The 22,205-nt window shown below is 39.5% G+C and overlaps 9 protein-coding genes across 9 annotated transcripts; 4 read left to right on the forward strand and 5 right to left on the reverse strand.

Annotated features, from left to right (window-relative positions):
- Window positions 1-325: 325 nt before the first annotated feature.
- On the forward strand, window positions 326-2,161 carry BRETT_004424 (uncharacterized protein; the record flags this gene model as incomplete). The annotated part of the gene is made up of 1 exon (XM_041282920.1): window positions 326-2,161. One exon carries the CDS (start codon window positions 326-328, stop codon window positions 2,159-2,161), a length of 1,836 nt encoding a protein of 611 aa, XP_041135696.1.
- Window positions 2,162-2,244: 83 nt separating this feature from the next.
- On the reverse strand, window positions 2,245-3,561 carry BRETT_004425 (uncharacterized protein; the record flags this gene model as incomplete). The annotated part of the gene is made up of 1 exon (XM_041282921.1): window positions 2,245-3,561. The coding sequence occupies one exon, from the start codon at window positions 3,559-3,561 to the stop codon at window positions 2,245-2,247; it is 1,317 nt and encodes a 438-aa protein (XP_041135697.1).
- A 548-nt stretch (window positions 3,562-4,109) lies between these two features.
- On the reverse strand, window positions 4,110-4,976 carry BRETT_004426 (uncharacterized protein; the record flags this gene model as incomplete). The annotated part of the gene is made up of 1 exon (XM_041282922.1): window positions 4,110-4,976. The coding sequence occupies one exon, from the start codon at window positions 4,974-4,976 to the stop codon at window positions 4,110-4,112; it is 867 nt and encodes a 288-aa protein (XP_041135698.1).
- A 394-nt stretch (window positions 4,977-5,370) lies between these two features.
- On the reverse strand, window positions 5,371-11,406 carry BRETT_004427 (uncharacterized protein; the record flags this gene model as incomplete). Its single annotated transcript, XM_041282923.1, has 1 exon — window positions 5,371-11,406. One exon carries the CDS (start codon window positions 11,404-11,406, stop codon window positions 5,371-5,373), a length of 6,036 nt encoding a protein of 2,011 aa, XP_041135699.1.
- A 2,398-nt stretch (window positions 11,407-13,804) lies between these two features.
- On the reverse strand, window positions 13,805-14,791 carry BRETT_004428 (uncharacterized protein; the record flags this gene model as incomplete). The annotated part of the gene is made up of 1 exon (XM_041282924.1): window positions 13,805-14,791. One exon carries the CDS (start codon window positions 14,789-14,791, stop codon window positions 13,805-13,807), a length of 987 nt encoding a protein of 328 aa, XP_041135700.1.
- Window positions 14,792-16,456: 1,665 nt separating this feature from the next.
- BRETT_004429 (uncharacterized protein) lies at window positions 16,457-16,675 on the forward strand (the record flags this gene model as incomplete). Its single annotated transcript, XM_041282925.1, has 1 exon — window positions 16,457-16,675. One exon carries the CDS (start codon window positions 16,457-16,459, stop codon window positions 16,673-16,675), a length of 219 nt encoding a protein of 72 aa, XP_041135701.1.
- A 733-nt stretch (window positions 16,676-17,408) lies between these two features.
- On the forward strand, window positions 17,409-18,080 carry BRETT_004430 (uncharacterized protein; the record flags this gene model as incomplete). The annotated part of the gene is made up of 1 exon (XM_041282926.1): window positions 17,409-18,080. The coding sequence occupies one exon, from the start codon at window positions 17,409-17,411 to the stop codon at window positions 18,078-18,080; it is 672 nt and encodes a 223-aa protein (XP_041135702.1).
- Window positions 18,081-18,355: 275 nt separating this feature from the next.
- Window positions 18,356-19,060, reverse strand: BRETT_004431 (uncharacterized protein; the record flags this gene model as incomplete). The annotated part of the gene is made up of 1 exon (XM_041282927.1): window positions 18,356-19,060. The coding sequence occupies one exon, from the start codon at window positions 19,058-19,060 to the stop codon at window positions 18,356-18,358; it is 705 nt and encodes a 234-aa protein (XP_041135703.1).
- Window positions 19,061-20,109: 1,049 nt separating this feature from the next.
- On the forward strand, window positions 20,110-22,029 carry BRETT_004432 (uncharacterized protein; the record flags this gene model as incomplete). Its single annotated transcript, XM_041282928.1, has 1 exon — window positions 20,110-22,029. One exon carries the CDS (start codon window positions 20,110-20,112, stop codon window positions 22,027-22,029), a length of 1,920 nt encoding a protein of 639 aa, XP_041135704.1.
- Between the last annotated feature and the right edge of the window lie 176 nt (window positions 22,030-22,205).

The following is a 22,205-nucleotide window of genomic DNA, read 5'->3' on the forward strand; positions in this document are numbered from 1 at the left end:
CTTCCTACTCCAGGTTATTGTACTAGTTTGCAATTCCGTTACCTTAATTCCGAGTCGATCACTTCTGCTAAAATTGAAGAATTGGATCACTTAAAGTAAACTTTTCATGGATGGGTTCGCTCACGCGTTAACCAAAATCCTAAATCAGAAAATAGGACTGTCTCGAGAAGGTGATCTGAAAAAAAAAAAAAAAAAAAGTGTCTCCTTAATTTGATTGGCGCTGACCTGAATGATGTCTGGACTATATTATCATTAATATCATATCAAAGAATACTTCATATACTTCATACTTTTACAAACTCTGCCAATTTTTGGTAACTCAAACATGTCTGGAGTGGATAAAAATGCAGTTTCGGTAAAACCAACAAGCTCTCTTGAGCATCCTGCTAAGAAACAGATCACGGCTGAAAAGCTTGTGTCAGAAGCTTATAATGATCGGTTAACACCTCTAAAAACTCCTGAATACAAAATTACAGACGCTGAAGAACTTTATGCCTATCAGAGAAGAAAGAGACAGGAGTATGAAGCTGCAATTAGACGTAATAGGTTTAATTTTGGCCAATGGATAAGGTACGCACAGTTTGAGATTTCGCAGCATGACTTTCCAAGGGCAAGATCCATACTTGAGAGAGCCCTTGATGTTGACAGTACCAACGTGTCGTTATGGGTCAGATATGTGCAAATTGAAATTAAAGGCGGAAATGTTAACCACGCAAGAAATTTATTAGAAAGAGCAACCAAAATTTTACCACGAGTGGATAAATTGTGGTATGAATATGTGACAGTGGAAGAATCGCTTGGAAATGTTATTGCAGTGCGGAATATATTCAAACAGTGGCTACCGTGGAAGCCAGGCAAGGATGTATGGAGACATTATATCCAGTTTGAACAGAGGTATAAGGAGTATGATAATTGCAGAGCCATATTTGAACAGTATGTTCTCGTATACCCAGTTTCCTCAGTTTGGCTTTCGTGGGCTGATTTTGAAAAACTCAGGGGTGATGTCATAAATATTAGAAACGTTTATAAGCTTGGTTTGCAATCACTCTCAAAAAGCCATGCTCTTGATGCCAAATTTTTGGAATCCTGGGCCAGATGGGAAGCAACGCAAGGCAAGATTGAGTCCTCCAGAAAGCTTTATGAGTTTGGACTAAAGGCATTAGACACCAGTGGAAAAACTAAATTGCAGAAGTTATATACTGCATTTGAAAAGAGACATGGGTCTAAGGTATCCATCGAAAAAGCAACATTTGAAACCAGAAAGGCCGATTACGAGTCGGAATTATCAAAAACTCCTACAGACTTTGATAAGTGGTGGTTATATTTTGATTTGATTAGTGATCCTACGCTTCACTTGTCTGAGGATATAATCAGAGACTCTTTTAATAAAGCATTAGCACGACCACCTCGCACACATGAGAAGCATGATTGGCTCCCTTACATATATCTTTGGCTTCGATATGCAACTTGGGAAGAAGTTCATAATGGGAATATTAATGGGTCAAGAGGTGTTTATAAGTCTGCTTTATCTGCGATTCCCCACAAAAGGTTTACTTTCGCAAAACTTTGGATAAAGTATGCTGAATTTGAAATCAGAAATGGAACACTTAAGGATGCCCGATTGATTTTGGGACAATCCATGGGGAAGTGTCCAAATAAGAAGATAATGAGCTTTTATATTTCTCTCGAGATTCGATTGAGGGAGTACGATCGGGCAAGAAAGATTCTTGACAAATTGATATCAAGCTTTTCAGAGGATTATGATGTTTGGCTTGTCTATGTAGAATTTGAGGAGAATCTTGGGGAAACTCAGAGGGCTACAGCTATCGCAGAGCTTGCTCTTTCAAATGAACAGTATTTAAATGCCGAGGATAAGGAACAATTTCTGTCAGGAATCAGCGAGACCATCAAGAAGAGTTTGAAAGTGCATAAAGAAAAGGAAGAATCTTCCAAATTGGAAGAGGAGCACGATGACCATTTAAAAAGCGAAAACGTCTCAGTGCAAGATGATATTATTGAAAATACTACAGGTACAGTGACACCAGGTGGTGATAACCTACTTGAAGAGCCACATAGCAACGATGTCAATACCGATTCAAGTGACATAAAAACCAAGTTGCGGGAACTACGTACTAGGTTCAAAAACAGATTTGAGGCGTAACACAAATGTATATTAGTCGAAATTATATTAATAGAAAACTTAATGCGGGTTAGTCATTGCAAATGCATATTTATATCTAGAGTTCAGTTTTCGGTAACCTTTGTGGCGTCCTGGTGGCAAACATTCCTGATCTTGCCGAAAGGAATTTCAAATATGACGGTGTTGATCAGGCAATATGTTGTTATGAGAAAAAGCATAACCGAATATATTGTACCCACAATGTGGAATCCTTGTATGTTTGTAGTCTTGAACATCTCGTTAAAAGACAATGCCATGGTACCAAGGGGGAAGGTGCTTGCCCACATTGTTCTTATGAATGTTGGTGGCTTTCCACAGTAAATGACAGACATGAAAGAGATAACTGTAAAGCAGACACCGACAGATGCTAAAACCAAAGCAATGCAAACACCGAAAAAGTTAAGTACTGATTCAATGCTTAACAATATCTCTTGAGAGTAATCTGTGCCCAATCCCATCCATTTTAGACCACTGTGGTGAGCTATAAAATGGCCAACATCCTTGTAATTTAATTGAATTGCCCAACCGCCTTGGCCGAGAATACCTATTGGAATAAAGCAGGTGTAAATTGCCGGCTTCGGTGGCAATCCGTGTATGAAAAGTCGCTCGAAATAGACGCTAACGATGAATATTGAGAGTACAACAGCATTAGCGAAAAGCAGAAATGTGATTATGTTTGATGAGATCTGCCATTTGGGATTGTCCATGAAAGAAACAGATATTAGAGATCCAGTTGAAGCAACAACGGTCAAAGTCACGATTGGTAGAAGAATAGTGGCATTTATATCCTCTGGCTTAATCTTATTACACGCAAACATGAGAAATGTGACTCCCCAACCAACAAGGATACTAAAAGCAACATTTATCCACCAGAGAACATAGACAAATACGTACCAGTCCGGTTTCATGAAATAGATCATGTTGATCAAGGTAGATGTGCCCATGACTTCGCATCCGAGGAATACATTCAAACGGTGATCATAAAGTACGTCTTTAAACGAGGTCTTGTATCTGTCACAAAGAAAGAAATATTTCATTATGAACAGTAGGTGGATCACAATAAAGCATGTTAGGTTAATGTAGAAGTACGCAATACCCAAGTATCTTGAACCGTATCTTATACACTCAATCGGGAAGTTGTATAGGATACCAGATGTAATTCCAACACCCATGGTTATCACAAAATGCATGGGGTGAAGATTGTCAAGTATTATATCTAGCACCTGAAAGCATTTGCGTGTTTCTTGATGGCCCAATACTGAACTAGTAGGTGATGCGGTAAGGGTATCGTTATCATCATTTTTACTTGAACATCGTTCTTCGCACTCTGAAACAACACCATCATCATTTTCATTCACACGAATTTGACTCTCTATATCCATTTGAGTTTTTGAATTGTGTTTGCTTGCTCTGCTCGTTTAATAACCCTGGAGTATATGTGAAAGAAGAATATTTCCACATACTTTAGCACTTATATCATCACTTATATAATTGACAAACCCGTTCTCTTATATACAGTATAGGTACTACAGTCTTAGTCACCTACGGCTTTTGATGTTATAAGAATTTTCGTTACATTTCATACACATGCTATCGTATTTATAGTTGGGGTTAGCGGATCAAATCCCGTTGAAAAATGCCCCGTCAGGAAAGCTGAAACTGTGGCACAAAACACGTGACCAGTGCCCGCCCATGGGTAATCAACTATTAAGTTTACCGGGCGGGGAAGCAGATCAGTCACGTGCAATCAAAAATCATTTTTTTTTTCCCCCCCCCCCCTTTCCGTGTCTTTCCGAACTCCGATATGCTAAGTATGACTCTTTGAAAATTAACTCCGGATGGACTTCTGAACAATAGCCAGCAGCATTTATCAAATTACTCACCCATTCATTCAGTCAATAAAAAGACAGCCGTACGTTCAACGGACATCCTAAATCTTGGATTTTAATTTGGCAAGGAGCATTTCTGGATAAGAATTAATGGTGTTAATGTTACCCATCTGCCAGAATCCACCATCAACTACCAAAATGGTGCCTGTGATAAAGGATGAGGCTTTACTGAAGAGAAATATGGTAGCATTGGCAATATCTGATTTTTTCCCGACACGCTGGATCGGGATCTTCCTTGAGAATTGTTTATTTTCCTGAACTATCCGGTTAAAGCCCTCCGTATCCCCTATTGGGCCTGGTGCTATACAATTCACCCTAATGCCCAACGGTCCAAATTCCACTGCAAGTGATCTTGCTAAAGCATCAATCCCCGACTTGGCAGCCGAGACATGACTCTGAAATGGCACTCCATAATAATGTAGGGTTGCAGATATGAAAATAATACTGCCTTTTGTAGATTTGAGGTCCTCAAAGCATGCTTTAACAGTGTTGAACGTTCCGATAAGATCAATATCGATTACTGCTTTAAATGCATTCACAGACAGATGATTGAAATCTGCCATGAAGTTCCCGGCTGCACCACAAACAAGAAAATCGATTTTGCCAAGCCTTTCCGAGGTATTCCTAACGGCTGAACGAATTTTTTCAAAATTCCTCACATCGCAATTACCGAATCCAATTACATTGGCCTTATTGTCTACCTCTTTATATTCGCCAAGTTCTTGAACAGCCAGTTTCACTTTTTTGGCATTCCGACCAACAATACTAATGGAACATCCTAATCTGATTAATGCCTTTGCCTGCTCCTTGCAGATATCACCGGAGCCCCCTGTAAGTAGACATACTTTGCCTTTGAACAAATTCTCTTGCCAGATGGTCGCGTAATTGTCTTCGCTAGTAATATTCATTCCTGTTCTGTTTTACGTTGTTCTTATTTTGAAATTCAGCTAGTTGTAAATAGAGAAATATCACATTGAGGAATTAAGTCCATTTGCCAGATTAATATATTGTTCAACTACATATATAACTGGTGGCAGGTGACGCTTGCATTTATATAAATATTTATTTTGTTTCCTGTGTTTTTCTTGCTAACCCCGCTCAAAACTAGTTGTGCCGATTTACCGTTGCACCTACCCCACAATTTTTCTTATTTTTTCTTTTCATCTTTTTATTTTTACTTCTTCTTTTTTTATCTTCATCTCATTTTTCTGCTTTCATATCAAGAGACATACAAGCATTACTTTCAAAAAGTGCTGAATTAGATTACGAAAAAATGTACGTATATTAATTGATCCACACATGTCAATATGCAGCCTCTAGTGTGTCCAAAGACTCATCAGCTTTTGAGAAAACCTTCTCGTAGTTCACTATAAGATCCTCACAAACAAACGTCATTAGTCCAAAGTATTTACGAAGGTTTTCTGGATCGCATCCCTCAATCAAGCTCCCTCCCAAAATGGTTGCCAAGTTCGAAGGTGTCATTTTGTTAAACTGCTGATACTCAACAACAAGCTTTAAATGCCGAATAATCCTCTCGAGAAGATTGTAGTTGTATACTGGAAGCTTCTTGAAGATATTCCGATACACATCAATTCTGCCTGCATCTTTTGATAGTTTTTTCACTTCAAGAAAATCGCCAACAATGGCATCACCAATCAGGGGATCTGGAAGCTCTCTTAGATAGCACTTGATGCATCCGGTCAAATTATGAACATCAAAAACCAGTTGATCCTCCATATTGAAGTCTCCCATATGGTTGATCTTATCCTTAATCTTTTGAATGGCAGCCAAAGAAGCACTTCTTCTATAAAGTCCAACCTCTTCAAGACCCCTGTACTCCAATTCACTGAGTATCTTCTCTATGATATTAGGGATAACGCTTCCCTCCCTCATGCAAACAAACTCCGGTGGAACTCCGAACACCATATTGTTTGGCACACCCATACTTGGTCTATTTAGGGTATGCGAAAAGAACCAATGCCGGTGTGAATAATTAATCAATTTCAACCACTCAGCCCTAATAGGCTCACTGGGAGCTTGGAAGCAGTACTCTTTAGCTGAGTTGTTTCCCGAGTCAAGCTTGAAACTATTGTCCGTCACGTAAGTGGCAAACACCGAAAATTCTTTGAGGTTCACCGTGAACAATATCTTTGGCTTGCGCTCAGCCAAAAATGTTGCAGCACTTGGTAGCTCACGTATTGCCAGAGGCTTCTTTGCAGTATCCGGAATAGTGATGGAGCTTCTGCTGAGACCCAAACTGTGGGATTTTCTGCTGAATAACCCGCCAAACCTGAAACGACCAGCTTTAGATCCAGTGGTCATAATTGAACTTGCAGCACTGCTAATGCTTGCACCAGTCTTGTGTCTGCTTTCCATAAAATTTTGACGGGTTTCACTAGTAGCTATAGGATAACCACTCACCGAGTTTGAATTGTAACCAGACAATTTTAATCTGTGCTGCATCGTAGTATCAACATTGCCGCTCAACTTCTCCGCATCAACTCTTCGTCCGGGAATCTTCATGATCTGCCTCAAAAAGAGGCTTTTTTTAGTTGCCTCTAAGGAAAGTAACTTCCGTTGCTCCTTTATATACGAAGAAAAGAGCTCTAAAGAGCCTTGTCCCAAGGAATTACCCTCAGTTCGAGCAGATTCAAATATTGCTTTTAAATCCAAAGGCCGCACGGCAAAGTGTAGTAAAAATTCAAACTTCGAGTTACCATTGAGCCTTGAAGTGGACTTCGGAACCATGGTGACACTATTAACAACACAATTGTAGGCAAACCTGTCCTTGTCGAAGTTCACCAAGTTTGTGTTCTTAACATACATGTTTGGAATAAAACAGGTAACTGAAAGAAGGCATTGCATAATCCAACCGGGGCAAGGTGTCAAAGGATCATAGTCCAATGCCTCAGAGGATATGGAGTCAATATTAGGAATCAAGTCATCGATTGTCTCAAAGGAGGTGTACGAAGACTTTTCAGGATCCACAAGCTTGGCTGCACTCACCCAATCCGCCCCAAAAGCTCTACTTTCTGGAGAAACAAGAATGTTCGAAAGACATGATTCAATGAGCGACGGAACCCTTGGTGAAATGCTACACTCTTCATCAGTATCGCTTAGCTTGAACAAGTTCAAATCTTCCATCGAAGTCCTGCAAATCGACAGAATCTTCAAAACAGCAGCCATGACTTCAATTCGATCCTCCTGAGGCAATGCTGGATCACAAATCTGTATGGAAAAGTAATTTTTAAGCCGGACATAAAACTGGAATATCGCTTTAACAGTCAATGGGAACTTATCAATCACAAAGTACAACTTCTTGTCCTTATGGTCATCACTCTTCTCAACATCAACCAAGGTATCTATCCAATGATATATGTTAGAGATGCCGAGCAACTCATCTGGTGTATCCAAACTCTGAACATCATAATTGAACAAGCTGAGATTCGATTTAGCGGTCAACACTTCAAGAATTGAAAACGACTCTATCCAATCCTGTATCGTAATATCTGACGTGATTCTTCTGATGGTGTCATCCAGACCTTCAATAAATTCCAAGACTTTTTCATTCTTTCTCCAGTCTGGTAACTTTCTATCCTCTGGGATCTTAGTTAACTGCGATGTAAATTTAAGCATTGGAGCATTAATCATAGGTGAATAACAATTCTTCAAATATTGCTCGCAGGTACCCGTAAAGGAACGCTCCATCTCTTTCAAGATTTTCTCAATCGAACCAATGAATTCTCTATCGTACCTCTTCCGTCTCAACGACTTCAGAACATCCTTCCATTTTATCTTAATCTCCACCTCAATCTGCTCCAGTAAGTTCTCGATCAGATCACGAGTGTTTAAGTCATCCACAAAATGGTCGAAGTAAAACTCAAAAAGAGTGTGAAGACTTTCAACAACACCAAGCTGTATCTGAGAGACGAATTTCCAATTAACCTTTGCCGAATCTGTTTCATTCAGAACGTTACTCCAGTTTGGAAACTGAAACTTGGATCCAGCAACCCCTTCAGAACCATTCTTCGTCTTTCTAGATTTAGATGCATCTATCGAAAGTGCGCAGGATTGTGCCCCATCAAATCTATCACGGAGACCACAAATCAACTTGTATGGAGAGCAGAAGCACCTGTAAACAGCGAAGAAGGTAATGGTGAACGTGCCCTGATCCATCTTGAGAGAAACCAACCTTGGACTTGTGGATGTGGAGTTAGCGTACTGCCTCAATTCCTCCTCCTTAATTCTAGAGCTAAATATAGACGAAGTTAACACCAACAAGTCAATCAACCGATCTGTTGAAGCAGCCTTTGCAAGAATTGGTACCGTTAGTTGATCCTGGTTATATGCGTTGGATTCAGAATCAACAACGCGTGAAGACGTGCTTGAAGTATGTATACTGTCGCGCTCCAAAGAATCCCTAACATGACTCTGGTATGAGCTGAGATAGTTATCCAAGTTGAAGCTGCTTGTTGAATAACTGCTGAATCTCTTGGTGCTGCTATTCTCCGTGAATAGAATACTGGATGGTCTTGATTTGCTTGTACGTCTGGAATCATGCGATTCGATCCGCTCGGAAAGTTCCAAAACACACTTGAATATTATCGAATCATCGCCCTCCTGAAACTCGAACGTATCAATGTTGAAGAGATCCCGGATATGCTTCAAGAAGGTGTTCCTCATTGTCTCCGAACTGTGACGTTCACCTTTAATAGTATCGCTTTTCATCACACTCGATAAGTTGGATGCGCTCTTCTTCAAAACGTTCTGTGCCAAGTCAAGACCCCCAATGGCACCAATCAACGACTTGCGATCGTATATCTCGTACGTGTCAAGAACTTTGGGGAACAATATGGATGGATAAGATCCCAAAAAGAGCGGGCTTCGGGACTCGTTGTGATACCGGAAATACTGACCATCAAAGGGAGGCTCAGCCTCTAAAGACTCCTTGAACGTATCCTTGAGAGAGTAAGGTGGATGCTTCACTCTGTAGGAAACAGCACGTGTTAAATCTCGAGCAAGTTCAGCATTCATACGACCACATTCACCAGTCGAAGATCCCAAAGCCTTTGCAGAGCTTGAGTCTCTGACTCCATTATAAAACTCATCCCACTTGGAAACAGAGTAGTCTGCCTTTTGGCTAAACTGGCAAAACGAGCGAACAAAGTCACCCGGCAAGGTGTCATTACCATGATCTGTGGAAAATCTGATGTCACCATAGTAAGGAATGACCTCTTTCTTGGCATAGTCTCTTCCGATCCCAGCAGGAACAAGTACGCGGTACCTAATAACAAACGGTTTGACGGATAACCGCTGACGAACCTCATAGATGATTGGTGCCCACGAAGAACGAACCATATCGATTGTTTTACCATCTATCAACGACCACACCCTCTTCAGTCTAAGAATAGGTACCGAGCAAATGAACGAGGCAATTCCAAGCCAACTCACCATGTTCCCGTTTCTGTAAAGATATTCTCCGAGTAAAACCCACTTCTCGAGTACATGTGCTCTCTTTGATTCGTTGGATTTCACGGAAAAATCTTCAAACAAATGATGTGCAATGATCCTGGCAAGATAGTGGAGATCGTTATTGGCGTCAAAAATAAGGAAGTTCTTTCTCCAATAGCTGTAGCTAGAATGTATCCTATCCAGAGACAAGGAACGATCCGACCGTGGATTCCACGAATCTAAGAAATGGTGATCCAATGAATTGATCTCATAAGCCAAAATGTGGATCGGATAAGATAGAAACTTATCGGCAGTGAGTGAATCCAAGGACAGGCCAATGTCTAAATCCTCAAAGTCAGTCAACTGCCTGAGAGTCTTCTGTCTGTTGTGAATTCCGAGTTTGAGCTCGTTGCAGTCACAGAATTCATCCAGCATCACAAGAACGTTCCACACACTTCTAAGAGCAGACTCATCAAGCAATATTCCACAAAACTGCTCCGTAATAGCCTTCAAGCAGTCAGATATCCGAGAAACCATGATCTCGCGTGATTCAAACGGGATAATTACCATCATTTTATCGGACATATCTGGATGATCTGGAGATCCAAAGCGATCGTTCAGAGATGGGCCGGCGGATTCGCTAATAAACATCTTTAGAAAAGTTTCAAAATAGAGAAGAGATATCTCTATAGGCGAGATCATTGGGAGAATGTTTATAAGCTTGTCAGCAACATCCTGTGATGGATAAAATGCGATGGTATGGCAAATACTCTCGATTGTTCCGCCCAAAATGGTACCATTCTGATCCTCAAAGTGAAGATCTGGATGCGGACAAATGCATGATCTATACTTAATTTTCACGAATGATGGAATTTCGCATCCCTTCTGGTGGTTGGAATCAATGGATTCTAGGTTGACAGATGAATGCGATGCGTGATGTTGAACGGTCGGCTTGTTTTCCGTGAGAAACTTCTTCTGTTCAGTGATGTTTCTCTCAAGTTGGTGAATATTCATAATTTGCTCACCTAGCGCACCTTCAGATAGTGAGATGCTCTCAAGCTTCTGTGTAAGCTTCTTCATGTTGTCAATTGACTTGATATCGTGCGTTGGAGCGTAACGCATCGATTTTGTTGGTGATGCAGTAACACTACTAGGCAGAGAGTTGGTATTCGACTTGTTCACCCCGGCATTCTCAGCAATAGCCAGTGCATGAAGTTTAATTTCCTTCTGGATATCATCCTGGTTGTTAAAAGATGATGTATCCGCATTGGACTTCAAATCTGCAATAGCAGCACTAGCGGCATCGCCAGAAGTAGAGACCATGGTTTTTGCTTCTTCATCTTCATCTTCAACAAAATGTGAAACTGCAGCCAGCTCCTGTGGTGGACGATACACGTAAAGCATGGAGCCTTTAAGTTCCGCACGACACAAATTTAGATGCTCTGGATCCTTGGAGTTCTCATCGACAATATTGAGCCAATCGCACTTGATAGTGGTCACATCCCACTCCGGATCCACTAACTTCTGAACTCCATGTCTTTGCCTGGGGACTGGATTGTTATCGGTGACATTCTGGTGAAATAAAGAGGCTGATGAGGACTTTTTGGATGAAAGCGTATGAAAAATTCCGGTTCGATGAGATCCCTGCTCCTGTGAATCATCACCTCCGGATGAAATATTGGAAGAAGCGTCCTGCTTCAAGAAATTCAGTCCTTTCTCGGCAATCACCGAGGCTCTTTTGCTCACTCGAGAAGATGAGCCGAAAATCGACGAAGTCTCCTCTTGAAGACTCTCAAGTTCCGAAACACTATCATGAACCTTGTGCTTTCCGTGCTTACCATGGACCAAGCTGTGTCTTCTCTCACGCCGACTAAGGAATTTTCTCATTTCAAAGTTATCTAGCAAAAGGATGAGAAGTACAACGGAAAAAAACGAATGAATTGGCAACGATCTGAAAAGTTGGAAAAAGATCGTGAATGAATGAAGTATTGATAAGTTCCGGCTTAAGCAATGATCGATGATAAGTACGAGAATCGGTGAATCTAATATCTTCTCTTTACTGGTATAGATTGAACACGAATTATGAATCGAAATAATGAATGTAGTTAGACTAGATATGACATTCGCGTGTGATCTATGCTTGCACGTTAGACTCGATAGCAAATGGAGAGATGTGAGGAATTTGGCACGAAAAAGAAGACTGTAAACGGAAGGAAAACACCAAAAGAGAGTACCTTGCTAGAAAATGTCAATTGAAATGTGTATGTCTGGTTGATCGAAAATTGGGATCCGTAAAGTGGATGTAATTATTTTTCACCATTCCATTATCACCAGGTGCATGTATTCAGGAAGGTTAAATTCCTATTAGGATCACTTTATTTTTTATTTCTTTTTTTCCTCATGAAATTGTAGCACTAGAAAAACTGGTTTATGCAGGATCTGGCATGCTTCAACTACGCGCGCGCATCTTCAATTATATTTCCACCCGCATTTATTTCATCATTCCCGGTGATGGACTTTATTGTGCATATTTTTTTCAAAAGCTAACCTCAACAATAGCAGTGCCGCAAAATGCCTGAACTAAACGTAAACAAACAATAGGAATGTTGGCACCTGGAAATGAGCAACTGGAATAGATTCAGGAAACAAAGAATCTCTGCTTTTGTCCTACTGAAGTAAATGGACGAATCCTTCAACTGGTGATGCTTATCCAGTATAGAGATTTCTTTACGATTTTAAATTCCATACATTTGGTTATCAGGATCACCGTGAATATGTCAAGATTCGTTTTTTATCTGTTAATATTATTATTATACGTTTTTGCAAGATTTACTGCATGCAATACAATTATTACCGATGGGGAAAAAAATTTAGTGTGACAGTCACAATCAGCTGACAAAAAAAAAAAAAAATTAAAAAAGACGCCGTGAGAGAAAAGGCATTAGCAGGTTCAGACATATCAATACATGTAAATAGACAATATATACATATATTTGGATCTCATTGGAATTAAACAGGCAACCCAAGTCCGTGCTGTCTCATTGAAAATGATTCTTGTCTGTGTCATGCGAACCCAATATATACACATAGTTCATATCTGAGGCGATTCAGGGGAAACTGTAGGGGAACTCAAATATTTTTTTCCTTAGGATAGTCAGTATTCAAACGTTTTTATTATTTCCCGTGAGCAATTTCATGTTATTAAAGATATTGAAACGCGTCCCTGAAAAAAATATGTGAAGGAAAATAGCAGAGAGACCTATCTAACATTCAGGGTTGCATTCAAAGGCGGCAAATTCCAAAATGAAACTCCGAAAATGGAATAAACGATATGCATGTTGCATTTCTCTAATTCTTTGATTTTTATCAGTTATGTTAGAACATTCGCGGAATGTAAGCTTGATATTGATGAAATAGATATTAGTATTAGTTTTTTCAGAAGTGATACTTCATATGTCTTTTCTGAGTATGCCTACAGTAACTGTGGGTTACATTGATTCTGTAAACAGAAAATTGATTGTGACCCATCTTCTCTGATGAAGTAATTAGGTCATAATGTTCAGTAAATCATTTCTGGCGATGCGTCTTCTGGAAGGTTTAGATGAATTGGGAATATGTTTAATTTAGTAAATGATCAAAGTATAATGTGCGAAACAGCTTAAGGGATTACTTTAAATTTATTATAATTTTTTTTAGGTTACTTTTTGATACGTTCGTTCAGCGACCCAGATACTCAATATACATCTTTTCTATCTAAACTTACATACCAAATCACTAAACAATATAAGGACTCTAGCGGTAAATAATAATAACAACCATAGGCATAATTATGGAAGGAGTAAAGAATTAACTGCATTCTTGATCTATCAATAAATTTGTCATAAATTTGCCGATCGTCGAACTTAAAGTGGGGGCTTTATTACACTATAGACAAAACGCTCCAATACATTAACATACATTTTGTTATCAATAGAAGCATACTATCTTTTTCTTAGTATCCAAAAGAGAGTATAATTAATCAGGATGCAATATTATACGGAAGGTGGTAATGTCGCAAATTTGAGCAAGCTCTGCCAATATTTAGAGCCATAGACAAATTGATGGGATCAAAACACTAAAACGCAAAAGATACAGAAACAGATTATTAAGAACAGCGTCAGCGAAAATTGAATTAAAATGCTCCTAGTTAAATACAAATTAACTTTTATTGCGGTATGTGCACAGCTTCAAATGGTCAAACGTCAAAAACCAAAGTGGACATGCACGTAATAATGACAATTCTTACTTACAAGGATAACTTAGCAAGTTTGAGAGCGCCTTCTTTTGACTCGACACCTCCAGTGAATCCTGCGGCATGGATAAAAACACAATTTGGAATTCCAGTCTTGTCACTCAAAGCCTGATCTCTAAGACCTCTCCATTCTGCAGGAAGCTTCTTTCTAGAATCAAACGAGCTGGCACTAACAGGCACAGCAGTGATTCTCCAGTTGTTGTTGCTATCTGGGAATAAAACATACAAGATCTGTCCTTCGACATTATTGCTCTTCTCTATGTTATATATATGCTCTTTCCAGGGAACATACTGATTCATGAGAATGATTTTTCCGCTTTTATCCACGGAGAATCTCTCATCAAAAGCCTTTTGCACGTACTGCTTTGCAGGGAGAAAAGATTTGCCGATGTAGTTCAAAAACTGCATAAATGCCTTACCCATCAACTGGGAGGCCACTTGAAACTGTGCATCAAAATCTGCATCTGTAGGATCTGAATCCCAAGAAGGGTTTAAGTTCGCAACTGTACCGGCAAGACTGAAGTTCCGGTCATGGAACTTGGGAATCAAGTCATTTTGATTTGCATACTTATTGATACCGTTGTCATTAGCGTCAATAGCTTCAACGAAATCTTTGTAAACTCTGTCATAAACAAAGTCGATGTCTTTAGCGTTCTTTCCAGTACTAAATCCTAGCACAGAGCATATGATTTCCTTTCCAAAATGCTTGAACACCAATCCGGCAGAAGAAAGTTTGGTCTTGTACTGATGATTGAATGTTCCAGTGAACTCTCTTTGATGATGATCAAAAAACTTCTTTCCATCGTACTTTCCACTCACATCCACGACAATATCAGATGCTTCCCAATCGGCCGGCTTTCTTGACCTCACAACTTTGGCGTTGGAAAATCTTCCAAGAAGCTTAAGCATAAAGACAGCCAATGTTTCATCGGCATGAAAAGTTCCTGAGTGCGTACAAATTTGAAGAATTTTAGTAGACATCTTTCTTTTCTTTAATTCTGGTTGAGCTGTCATCAAGGGTTAGGTTTTTGCACTTTTATAGAGTGGTGATATAGATACAGTTGTCTGCTTGCTAAATTCCGCTCCTCGAGAGATTAGTAAAAATTTCACCCCGATTGGCCGGGGAAAATGTGCTTGGATCTTTATTTTTTATTAATATAAAAATTAGATTATTAAAATTAATATGAATTTTTTTTGTGCATTAATTTTCATATACGCTTTCCACTTTTGTGAATGATACCCAAATTCTATGAAAAGCTGATTTGTGTAAGGATGATATGCCGACCTAGCTGGATACCGATTCCTGGTGCTTGAAGTTACAAAACTCAGACGCACGAATAATAATTAATAATGATATGAATATGAACTATACTGTCAATTTATGGTACATTCAATATTAAATTAAGATCAATTCAATTTAAAATAGACTGGCTTGCCTTCTTTAGACTACTTCAAGAAAAATGTGGTAACAATTATGCAGTATAGTTTCTAGCAAAATTCAGATGTCCTTTTCGCAAGTGGGATTCTCTGCATCATATCAATTTCTCAGAAATTGTGACCTTTTCCTAATTTCAAAAACCGCAAAATCCAACTCTAAACCACTAAGCGTTGACAAAAGAATTCTGACAGGCGAATTTTAGTTGTTACATGATCAATATTTTCAAAAAATTATAAAGGCCTATACATAGATGCATTTTGCAGCTCCTATTCTTTTCTACACTTTATACTATGAAAATCCTCTTTTACTTTCGACCTGCTCTTACTACTATTTTCTCATATCTCACATTAAGGATTTTCCATGAGAAATCTACAGAATAAGTTCTCAGTCCTATAACATAGTACAAAGTTAAATATTTTGGAAACAAAAGTTTCCAAATGCAATTCCAAAATCATGCCAATTTAATGATCAAACTAGGAATATAAATAATATAAACGTAGAAGATGGGCTTTAAGGTAGACTCTAAGATACTGAAAGCCTCGATGCACAGAATTTTAAGTGGAAATCTTATATTGAGTCTTAAAGATTAGACAAGAGTATATGATTTAAAACATAGCGCCTATGAATAGATTCAGAGAATGATAAATCTCAATATCAAAGTAATATGATAATCTAGTTTAGTTAGACAAATACATCCGAGATATTAATCTTGTGTATGTTTCAAGATGAATGGGTGTATATTTGCCTTTACATTAGAGTGGAAATACACCCGATAGCATTAGATAATATCTTTCACACTTTTTTAAATTTGATGAACTCTTCTATCAGATTTGTTAGGTGTCTCGATACGTGTTTCCCTATTATGGCTCACCTTACAAACCAGAAATGGGATCTAATAATTCTGATTACGTAATCGAAAAAGTATAGGTTCTGCAATATGATAACTTTTTTCTTTTCTGGATGGGTGCTTAAAGATAGCGATGCGATACGCCATCATTAATCTTTTACTATTTAGATGACAAAGGCACTTGCCCCAATATTGATTTAACAAGATATACAACAGGATGGGTTTCAAACTTACACGTTCGCAGTTTGAATTGGCAAAAGTGAGTACACCGCCGTAATTTGAATATCGTGGAAACCAAGAGAGTATTTGTACTAACAATCCAATACAGTTCACACTTTACTTAATGATACCAATATCCATAATGTACTATGTGGGTATAGATACAGATAAAAAGTTGGATGTTCCGGGATTCTGGCCGGATCCAGACACATTGAACAAGGTGCCGAAGGAAAAGTATCAAATACAAGCAGAACTTGCCAGAATGCGGGCTGCAAAAGTGGAAAAAAGAAAAAGACTTGAAGAGAAAGCTCGAGAACTTGGAATCACGCCAGAGAGTGTGAACAAGAAGGATGATGAATGATTTAGTACCTCATGAAATGGAGGAGGGAGTTACTAACAAACGTTTTTAAAGAGAAGTATTTAAAGCAAGATTGGAGGACACTACACATATTACTTTTTAAAGGACCATGTACATACATAGAGAACGGAATAAATATATTTATTTGGAATTTACGCATCCTGCCATAATTAGCGCCAATAAGTTTTAGCAGAGTGAAAATCTTACTCTTAACAACGGATATTGCCACAGTATTATCTTTTGTTAGGCGAGAATTTTGATTAGCCACAGAATAAATTAAATGCTGCCGGCTGTATTTGATTTTCTTCTTATCCTTTGCGCATTAAACTGCATATTTTCTTGTTCTACTTGGCCGTCCTGGATTGTCGGGACTATTTATTTATCGGCCGTTCTAACTTTTTCCTACTCTCTTATACTATATTTGTAACTTCTTCATAATTTATTAATTTTATTTATTTCTCGTCTTCCTCGTTTTTTTTTCCCCGTATCAGCAGTTTCCTTTCTTTGCACGTAAACAAACAAATAGATACAGCAGACACACATACACTTTACAATATTTTTATTACGATAGGAAAAGAATAGTCATTTCTGCATCTAGTTAGGGGCGAAGGTAGAGACCAGACTGTGAAATCAAATATAACGGTGTGCATAATAGCGAAAGAGACGCTTGACGAGCGGAAAGAAAGGTAGAGGATAAAACATACAGTTTCAATTAAAACAGCACAAACAACAACAAATGACATCACAATTAGCAGCATCCAAACGGCTTTGGAAAGAATATAGGGACCTTGTAAGCCCAAAAACGGGACTGAGACAGGTTAAAGTGGAAGTTGATGACGATAATGTCTTCCTATGGAATGTGGTACTTCTAGTAATAGATCCGGAATCGGCATACTACGGGGGATATCTCAAGGGAGAGCTCAGATTTCCGAAGAACTACCCATTTTCGCCACCAAACTTTAGATTCACACCTGCAATATATCATCCAAACGTGTACAATGATGGACGTTTGTGTATATCAATTCTCCATGAGGCAGGCAACGAACAATCCGATGAACCGGATAACGAGACTTGGTCACCCGCACAGTCTGTGGAGTCGGTGCTACTTTCCATACTGTCGCTATTGGAAGATCCAAACATCTCCAGTCCAGCAAATGTGGATGCAGCCATTGCATTCAAAAAAGATAAAGCAGAGTACGCAAGGAGAATACACAACGAGGTAAACCGTTCCAGAATGAACATGCCAAAGGAGTTCACCTTTCCAAAAATGGACGATGCAGAGGAGAAGGAGGAAGAAGCCGCAGTTGACGATGTTGAAGAGTGGTGGGAGGATGAGGATGATGACGATTATTACGACGATGAGGAGGAAGAAGGAGAAGGAGAGGAAGAGGAGATGGAAGAGGCATAATTCTGCCTATTATGAAGCGATGATCAACTTTTAATTTGATAGACTGATGACCGCTGCATATGCTACTGATAGACCATTTCTAGGCACAACACGCATTTTCCCGATATCTCCTTCCTTTGCATTTACATCGCTATAGGTTCACATAATTTTTAACATCTTACACCTTTTATACAAACGGCGAGGTGATGGCAATCATTTGTAATCAGTTTCGAGTAAATATTTTTAAAGCAAGCTGCCAAAAGGAACGTGACATGCAAATATATAACCTCGTGGTTTTAAAGCTGACTTTTCAAGAATTTAGAAGCGTTTTCCAATCTCTTGATACTAAATCCCTTCGGGTAACCGGAATCACAGCAAAGCAGCAATGCATATTGATCGTTTATCTCATATATAAATGCCAAGTAATCGCTAAAAGATATAATCATCCAGGGGTCAGCTACTCCAGCCATGTTGGAATGCTTTCGTGATTTGAATTCCTTGAAGCAGAGTATGGATATGATGCTCAAGTTGTCGCTGGGGTCAACATTGGCATTTATGTAGTTGCCGTCAAAGTGTGTTTCCAAGTAGTCTATCTGCTTTTGAATCTGCTCTATTTTGCTTAATGGTTCCGTCTTTTTTGATTCACCGTTTGCATTTCTATTGGATCCGGGTTGCCCCTTGCTATTTGTATATTCATCACCTCCAGTTGAACGAAATGCACTTATCTCAGAGTCAAGCACCGAGACATCCTCATTTGTCTGTTCATTCGATATTATACTTCTTAACTCTTCGTCCTGTTGTATTTTCTTCGCATTCGTTCTTGAAACCATTTTCTTTTTGTAAAGGTCTGAAATACATGATATTAATGGCTGGCTAGTGCTGAGAGACACTAACGATATTGAAATTGGGAGAGAAGTGCTAACTTCAGGATTTGGTTGGAGAAGCTGCACCAGCACCTTACTTATGTTTTTGGACTGGAGCATTTGCGAGTGCGAGGACATGGCTGATTACTGTATTATGAATTGTGAGCAATTCCGGAAATAAAGAAGGCTCGTAAGAAGTAGACTACTGATTATCTCAATGTTGCTTGTCGAAAAATGAGAAAGACCAGAAAAATAATAAATAAAAGCCAAAAAAAAATAAAATAAATAAGACAACTAGGAATTGACCGGAATGGGGTAATGTGCTAGTTCTACTTCATAGAATGTAGATATATATAACATTACAGAATTTCTAGTTTATGTGTCGATGACAGCACTGATTAAGGACAATTTTGTGGTATTAAGTTGGAGAGTATAATCTAAATTTTCAGATTTTCTACCATGCCTTGTGAAGAAACACATTGGCGTATCTCTGAAGTAATACACATTACAGAAAAGTAATCCAAGATGCTTATAAATTATCACATAGACAACATATAGAAAATCATATAAACAAACATATAGACTATCATACATATAAAGATTCATCTCTAGTGAGGAATTATATCCCAAACAATAGTAAAAGGCAGTAAGGTAATAGCTTTTTATTTAGGATGCCGGAAACTGGGAGGGCTCATTGAACCCAGAAAACATTGCTTGGAACTGCCCGCATACTAAGAAGAGGACGCGTGCTAAAACGCGAATTCGCGAATCTGGTGATAACTCCTATTATGCTTTCTTGCCAAATAGTGCAGAACCAGCCACCCCAATCCGCAGCAATTTTTTTTTTTTTTTTTCCTCCCCTTAAGTTTCTTTGTTTTCACTATGCGTAAACTTTCTTGGTGTAACCCACCAATTCATTAGTCTAAGTCATCAGTCTGAAATAACACTTCTTCGTTTATTGTAAGTGCAAACTAAAGCAAAAGGCTTTTTGTAACATAGAAGGCGATTGGACTGCATCATATAGGCCGAAACATTTGGCATCTGAGCCTATTCCGTTCATTCGTTCCACTTCTCCGAGCAGGTCCTCTCCAATCGTGTTTGAAACATTTTTGACGTTTCTTGCATCCAACTCCATTTTTAGACACTTTATAGATTACACAATATTAACCAATATTGTGCTTTGAGGTATGAGCTCACAAGAGAATAGATCTCCAGAGAATCTACTACAGTCTAAGAGAGTCCCCTTGAAGGATTCTTCAAGACGCTTCACCAACCTGAATAAAGCACAGGACCTAGAGCATAGAAAGTCGATTGTTACCATAAAAGCTCAGAATACAGCTCCCGTTATAGATGTGTCGACCTTGAAAAACATAAAGAAGCCTCAGCAGTCACAGCCAGATCCTCAACAAGCTGTCAGTGGTGGGCATCTTCGGCATCAGAGGCATCCTGCCAGTACTCGACTGACCGGCAACCAGCTGCGGCAATGGCAACAGAGCTGGAGGAGAATCATGAAAGTGAGTGTCGTGTACTTTGAAGAAAACACGCGAAGGCATGAACGCGAAAATATAAGGGCTACCGCAGCATTTAAGAACCTGGGGGCGAGAATAGCCAAGTTCTTCAGTGATTCAGTTACAATTATCGTTTCCATGAGGCCGTATAATAAACGGGGAGAGTATCCTCAGGGCGATATATTTCGTGTTGCCAGAAAGAAGGAGCTTAAGGTGTGGAATTACGAGAAGGTGTTTCGGTTTATGCATCATCTGGGTGAACCCGTGCCTGATACACAGCCGGAAAGCAAGCTTTCTTCACTTTTGAAAAACGAGAAGCTTTTTGGTCCGAACGACAGGGATCCAAATGCTAAGAGAGATGACATGAAGTACTTCACAAATTTGTACATATATGCGTATGATCTGAGACAGCAGACGCGACCTGTTGCAATTCGAGAATGGAGTCGAAATCACGACTATCCCAAGCTTTGTAAGTCAACAAATGGGAGATCGCTGTTTGTACACGATTCACATCCAAAGTCAGAATCGTCGGCTCTTAAGCGGCACACGCGTAGAGTTGTTTACTTGGCAGAAGTTGCAGAATATAGACAAAACCTCATCGAGGCCTCATATGTTGGAAGCGGCGAAAAGTGCCCGACTCCCGATCAAAGGGCTGCTTACCGGACAAGTTGGGAAAGAGAGTACTATCACGGTGGTATGGAAACGGAGATGGAATCTGAGGCAGTTTCAGATGATGATACGGCAAACTCAAAGCACGAAGTTTCCAGAGAGACCTTTGACAAGCAGACTTTCATCAAAAAAGAGCCGAAAAACACGGAAAATCTGCTTGATCATAAGTCGAAAGCGGGCAATCATACTTTGAAAGAACGCAAATTCAAAGTTACCGCTGACCATGAACTTCCTGCCTTACCGGAGAAAAGTGTCCTAGCAGATACCGAAATGGGAAGAATTCCAGTTCTGGCACCGCCAGATGCGCACGGAGAAATAGGCCAAAAGGATGCAAACAGGCAGCTTTTGGAAATAGAGCGTAGCAGAATGGTTGATGGTGAGGCAAGCGGAAGCCTTCCTGCCTTGCTCCACAGAGAGGATTCGTTGATGACATTAAGCGGTTCAAAGTTCAAAAACGAGTATGGTGAGATACAGGCATCCGGTGTCCAAAACCAATCTTGCTCAACAGCTATTAGTGGTAATAATATTGGCAATGGCTTGGCACCATCATACTCGTTGGTCTACAACAAAAAAATTGCAAACGACAAGAAGAAGACGATCAGTTTCAACAGGAGCAAGAGAGATAACGCGAAAATTAACGATAAGATGCCGCTTGATGGTAGAAAAGTCTCTGCTCTTGATAAGGAGAACGTAGTTCCAAAGGCAAACGCTGATCACTTGGAAACCAGGGTGAGGATCGTGAGGAAGCATCCAGCAGGAGGTCAGACTCTCGAGGCAGTTACAAAACGCAGAAAAATGGTGGAGTTGGACAAAATTGCAGAGCAGAAAGCCACCGAATTTGTTCTGGAAAAAAGAAAGCTAGAAAAAGAGACCTCGGCCGAACCGAGAGAACTGTCTACTGCATTCAAGCATGCTGAAGAAACGGGCTGAAATTGAAGCGTAAAAGGGAAATGCAAAAGGCAGAGAGAATTAAGAAGGCAAAACATGATTCGAAACCTGGATATTGCGAGAATTGCAGGGTGAAGTATGCTGACTTTGGTGAGCATATTCAGACGGACAAGCATCGACAGTTCGCACTGAATTCGGCCAACTTTAGAGAAATAGAT

The sequence above is a fragment of the Brettanomyces bruxellensis genome, chromosome 5 (assembly GCF_011074885.1).
Source record: "Brettanomyces bruxellensis chromosome 5, complete sequence".
Taxonomy (NCBI): domain Eukaryota; kingdom Fungi; phylum Ascomycota; class Pichiomycetes; order Pichiales; family Pichiaceae; genus Brettanomyces; species Brettanomyces bruxellensis.